This window comes from Myotis davidii, unplaced genomic scaffold (assembly GCF_000327345.1).
Source record: "Myotis davidii unplaced genomic scaffold, ASM32734v1 scaffold217, whole genome shotgun sequence".
In the NCBI taxonomy this organism is placed as follows: Eukaryota; Metazoa; Chordata; class Mammalia; order Chiroptera; family Vespertilionidae; genus Myotis; species Myotis davidii.
The window spans coordinates 8,334,481-8,340,569 of record NW_006290034.1 but is presented as its reverse complement, the minus strand read 5'-3'; the positions used below and the strand labels follow the sequence as shown (position 1 = coordinate 8,340,569).

Genomic DNA, 6,089 nt, shown 5'->3' with positions numbered 1-6,089 from the left:
TAGCTTCCTTGTATCAGAACCACGTCTACTGTTGGCTGATTGTCTCATCAGCAAGTACTCAAGTTCTCCATAATCAATGAGTCTTTATCAATGGTGTTACCACCTGTTAATTACTCATTGCCCTCAGAGATGTTTGGTGTCATTGAGTATTTATCTAACATAAGTGTTGATATGTTTTCTGGCCACCTACTTCATGGTCTGTGTGCCCTGTGGCAATACAAGAACTTTATCCTATCTCTTTAGCCAAAAAAGTAACTTTTGGGCTGGAATTAGTACTTTCCGTCTAATATCATTATGGCAGAGAGGCAGTAGGTGTGGTGGTTAGGAGCATGGACCCAGACTGGCTGTGCTTGAATCCTGACCCTACCACGTACTTAGCTGTGTGCCTTGGTTTTATCATCTTTAAAATGGGGTAATACCAGTACTTAATTTATTGAGTTGTTATGAGGATTAAGTTAGCTAATATTTCTGGTCCGTTACTAGAGTGGCTGGCATATGCTGAGTGCTATCATAAGACTCCTCATTCTCTGCCTAGATTTAGCTGTCAAGGTTCGCTTTTCTCACCACCTGAGGATTTGTAGAAGAGATGGGGCCATCAGGCAAGAAATTGATACTTTCTATGCCCAACCACAACTGAATCCCTTTTTATGGGTAACCAAGAAGAGTGTACCAGATGGACATACTAGGTCTTTTCCTGAACATGGCATTTGATCCTCTGGTTCCCTCGAATTGGGGCTATCAGTCCTAAAAACCTTTCCGTCCTCCTAAATTATCTTCATTCTTGCCTCTAGTGATGTGTTTAGAGCTAAGAATTTCCTTCCGCACTTTGGGAAGATGCTGGAGAATATTTTCATGCCAATATTTGAGGCCACCATCAACCCCCAGGCTCACCCAGACCTCAGTGTCTTCCTCAAGCATGTAAGCATGACCTATCGGCCTTCATCTTGCTGCGCACAAACAAGCCCACCTACCTGGCCGGGACTAACCCCTGGTGCTTATCTCTGATGTTTGGTCCTTCCTTTGGGAGCTGAAAGTTTGTCTGAGGGCTGGGACCCTGAAGTCAGACTGAACCCATGGCCTGGTTTGCTTTTCCTGGCAGATTACTGGCTTTGACAGTGTGGATGATGAGTCCAAACACAGTGGCCACATGTTTTCCTCCAAGAGCCCCAAGCCCCAGGAGTGGACAATGGGAAGTAATCCATCTTACACTTACTATGCCTACTACATGTATGCGAACATCATGGTGCTCAACAGCCTGAGAAAGTAAGTAGACGAGAATTGGAGCGAGGAGAGTCTATTTGGCACATTTCTCTCCTGGTGCATGGGCACCCGTGGCGGTTAAGGGCCTGAACTGCACCGGTGGGATGCTTCCAGCTGGCTCAAATCAGACATGTCTTCCCCTTGACTTTTTCTCCAGTTTTTTATATTTATTTAGGGGCAGGAATGGACATTTTGGAACCTCCAGTAACATTCACAGTTCGTTTTCTTTGGATGTGTACAGTAGTTACAGTAGTAACTATGCAATTTATTATAAAACCTCATACATTTCCCCCCTCTTGATAGATCTAAGTAAGAATAAATAGAGGAATATTATTCTGGGGCTTTCTGGAAACAGTTTCCCCCTGAAGTGTGAGTAGGAGAAATGATGATATGGGGATGCTGCTGAATTTCCTGTGGAAACTAAAGATGTTTCTGTTCAGGTAATCAAATCCTGACTTTCCTCTGTACCCTCCTGTCCTCTGATGCCTATTTTTCAAAAGTCTGTGTTTAGGAAGACTTAAGATCGTGACTCGGAATTGCTGGTTTTGCTACGTCCTTTGAATATCCTTCCAGAGTTCATTTTTCTATCAAATTTTCTCGTAAATTGCTCTATGCCCAGAACTGTTGCCAGGTCCTAGTCAGTCACTTGTGACTCCTATAGCAGTTCCATTTCCCTAGGGAACGAGGCATGAATACGTTTCTGTTCCGACCTCACTGTGGGGAAGCTGGAGCGCTCACCCATCTCCTGACAGCATTCATGACAGCAGACAACATTTCTCATGGCCTGAATTTAAAAAAGGTGAGGCGGAGGCTCTCTTAATAATAGTTCATTTTTCAAACAATCAAAATTGAAAGACTCGTAGATACAGAGAACAGATTGGTGATTGCCAGAGGGGAGAAGGGTTGGGTGAATGGGTGAAAAGGTGAAGGGATTAAGACTATTCTGTGATTACCACAGGGAATATAGTCAATAATATTGTAATAACTATGTATGATGCCAGGCAGGTATGGGAAATATTGGGAAGAATACTTTGTAAGGTATATGAATGTCAAATTACTATACCTGAAGCTAATCCAAAATAAGATTGAATGTAAACTGTTATTGAAAAATAAAATTACAAAGAATAATGACTTTTTATTGGAGCTAGTCACAAGTCATTATCAAGACTGACATCAGGTTAAAGTAGAACAAAACTGGTTGTGAGATTATTTAGTGCCGTTCATTTTCACAGAGGGCTAGAGAAGTGAAGGAACATGCTCAGGATTACCCCGCTATTGACGCCCGAGATGGGTTAGCAGGTGGCCTGGCTTCCATTTTAGAACTGACAAAGGATAATTCAGAGGCAGCTTGACTCACCTTACGCTAGTGTTTGCCAGATTCCTTGTTATAGCACGTCTTAAAATGCCTCTCGTGAGAGTCAGAAGTTCCTTGTAGAGAGAAAAAGAAATGTTTCTAGGTGAGGTCTTTTGCCAGAGACAGCCATCCAGCTCAACGCTTCTGAGAGCTGACGATCCCACATCATTTTATTCTAAATATTATTCATATTTAAAAAGGATTCCTCTTCTTCACAAGGGGATTTAAAGGACAGGTGATAATTACTTGAAAGCTAAAACTTGAGTAGACCATGGGGTTTTAACATTTCTCATTTGTATCCCTTTGTCAACATCCTTAAATGATTTATGCATTCTTTTCCTTTCTTTCCTGCTTTCTTTTTGCCTCTTTTAAATATATAACCGAAGGAGCCCCTAATGGAAGAGTACGCCATTGCCGCACAAGTCTTCAAGCTGAGTACCTGTGACATGTGTGAGGTGGCAAGGAACAGCGTTCTGCAATGTGGAATTTCTCACGAGGTAGACCTGTCTTTGCTTGGTTGCCCTTCTGATTTTAGATCTGGTCAATTCATATTTAAAAAGGATTCCTCTTCTTCACAAAGGGATTTAAAGGATAGGTGATAATTACTTGAAAGCTAAAACTTGAGGTAGACCATGGGGTTTTAACACTTCTCATTTGTATTCCTTTGTCAACATCCTTAAATAATTCTCTTTTCCTTTTCCTTTTCAGACTCCTGTATTACAGTATCTGTTTTTCTTAGCTCAGATTCCCATCGCTATGTCGCCATTAAGTAACAACAGCTTATTTCTAGAATATGCCAAAAATCCTTTCTTAGATTTCCTCCAGAAAGGACTAATGATCTCACTGTCTACCGATGACCCCATGCAATTCCACTTCACCAAGGTACTCATATGGAATCTTGAGCAATACAAGCATATTTTGTTGGGCTGTTGTTTCCCACCCAGAAATTTTAAAGTTAAATTGATTTCTTTCACTATTCTTTTTGTGCAAGGTGCCATTCTTTGAATGCATTCTTTTCCTTTCTTTCCTGCTTTCTTTTTGCCTCTTTTAAATATATAACCGAAGGAGCCCCTAATGGAAGAGTACGCCATTGCCGCACAAGTCTTCAAGCTGAGTACCTGTGACATGTGTGAGGTGGCAAGGAACAGCGTTCTGCAATGTGGAATTTCTCACGAGGTAGACCTGTCTTTGCTTGGTTGCCCTTCTGATTTTAGATCTGGTCACCTGAATATTGAAAACTGAGTTGGAAATACACGTGGAAAAAAACTATCCCCCAAATCACATGCAGTTGCTATGGACAGGGACTAGAGAGAATTATTCTATTTCTCTGGCCATGCCTTTTGGGCAAGGGAAACAAAATGCACTTGTGTCTCAGCTGACCATGCACACTGAGGCACTGGGTATGTGCTTTTAATCGTTTTCTTCTTCTTTTTTTCTTTTCCTTTTGCCAATGGCTAACATAAGGAAGGAATCCTTGAGGAGGGTGTAATGATTGTCTGTATCAGGGTACAAAGAGATAACAGCCATTCTGCTTACTTCTCTCTTATAGGAGAAAGCGAAGTTCCTGGGCAACAATTACCTAGAGGAAGGCCCTATGGGAAATGACATCCGGAGGACAAACGTCGCCCAGATCCGCATGGCCTATCGCTATGAAACCTGGTGTTATGAACTTAACTTAATTGCCGAAGGCCTTAAGTCCGGAGACTAAAATAAATAAACCAAATAATATATGGGTGAGATTTTCATGTGAATAATAATAGTTACCAGTTCTTGAATCCTTACTAGAAGCCAAAGACTGTATTAGATATTATTCCACTGACATCATTTAATTTAACTCGTTTCACAACTTTATAAAGAAGGTGTTACTATCTCTATAGCGGGGAAGATGAATAAGCTGATGTTAGTGAAGTTAATAACCTGCACAAGGATACACTTAAGTGAGCAGTAGCAGTGGGGACCTAGGTTTGTCTGATCCCAAAATTTCTATAACCTTCAGGCAAAATAGTTATTAAGGTGTGTGGGGGGGAAGGGATACAAGCAATGACTTGTTATTGGGAGAACTTTTGGTTTATAGAATAAAACTTGCTTAGGCACTTGGATCATTGAACAGTCCTTCTGACCAGATATAAGTGAAGAGTGGCTTTCTTAGACAAAAGTAGAACAGGTGTAAATATAGAAAAATCTATACTTACGAGTTACTCTACTTAGTGAGAATTTATCTTACAAAAGGATTCTTAGCTTTAAGGATTTCATTGACAATAAAGTTATAGTCACTTATAGTGATACATTTTAAATGATTTCACTTACCAAAACAAGATATTAACTTTCTAGAAATTGCCTATTACTCAGGCTGAAGTCATATTCCAATCAGCCAGACTATACTTATGCACATACAACTGTGTTGCCATCTAGTGGTTGGGCTGATACTTCGTTCATATTACTTAAACCATTACTGATCGAATATCAAAAGCATCAGGTACTATTCTAGACAGCGAAGATATAAAGAATAAGCTTTCATCTCTACTCTCATGTAGTTCACAATGTGAAGTTATAGGATCAGTGGATATAAACGTGAAAAAGAGAATTTGGTGAAACGTCTCAGAAAGAAATGGCATTCGTTTCAAATGGAAAAAAATTAAAAATAGCAAATTCCTATCTGTCTCCACATTCTATACAGGTTTTCGTAAGCAGAGGCGTGATCCCAACAGCATGTTTGTACTAGCCCTAGTGTTAAGTCTCCTCCCTGTTTTCTGAAGTTGAAGTTCTGTTAGCTGAGTATGTGTAGGTCCCTTAGAGAACCTGATTTTCTTTTATCAAAATCATACAAACCACTAAATTTAACATCCTATTCTCAGACTTAAAAAGACACGACCACTAGGTATATCTCCATCTTACCCATGAGAGGGCAGTAGAATACATACATGGTAATGCATTTATGAAACCCACAGAAACCCACTCAGGTTTGGTTTCATACTTGGGATGTGTCATCAATCTGCCTCATTTTGCCAAATAATCTTCTGGAGTGCAAACTCTGAACTGTGAAATAAATCTGACTTTTGAAATAAAATTCAAATCCATACTCTTCTAGCCCAACATTTCATCTTAAACGACTTTGGGGAAGTTTTCTAAATATGTCAGAACTTGGGAGAGTCGGGGGGAGGGGGAATTGCCCATAAAGATTACTGTTCAACATTTACTACAAACAATACATTTATTTCCTCATTGAGTCAGATTTAAAAAAAATGTCTTGTCATGACTTTTTTTTGCCCCATCATAGAAGGTAACTCCTGTATCACTGTCCACAACTCATGGTTTCACGACGGACTGGGACGTTCAGCTTTTACCGCTGTGGCTAAATTGGCTTGTGACAGTCATGGGCGACGTGTAACCAAACACCTCTCTTTCTGGCAGGCTTCTATTTTGGTGCCTCTATGTGAACAGATGTGGGAAGAGCTTGGGCACCGGACCCAAGAGG

The 6,089-nt window shown here is 40.4% G+C and overlaps 1 protein-coding gene across 1 annotated transcript in view; it reads left to right on the top strand.

The window, feature by feature from the left end:
• The window catches only part of AMPD1 (adenosine monophosphate deaminase 1), a 13,468-nt gene extending 9,122 nt beyond the window's left edge, over window positions 1–4,346 (top strand). The window contains exons 9-14 of the mRNA XM_015563461.1: window positions 792–918; window positions 1,100–1,263; window positions 1,939–2,059; window positions 3,323–3,496; window positions 3,680–3,790; window positions 4,164–4,346. Coding sequence (XP_015418947.1) covers window positions 792–918; window positions 1,100–1,263; window positions 1,939–2,059; window positions 3,323–3,496; window positions 3,680–3,790; window positions 4,164–4,322 — 856 coding nt within the window. The 3' untranslated portion in view covers window positions 4,323–4,346. The remainder of the gene's footprint in view (window positions 1–791; window positions 919–1,099; window positions 1,264–1,938; window positions 2,060–3,322; window positions 3,497–3,679; window positions 3,791–4,163) is intronic.
• The last annotated feature ends 1,743 nt before the right edge of the window (window positions 4,347–6,089 follow it).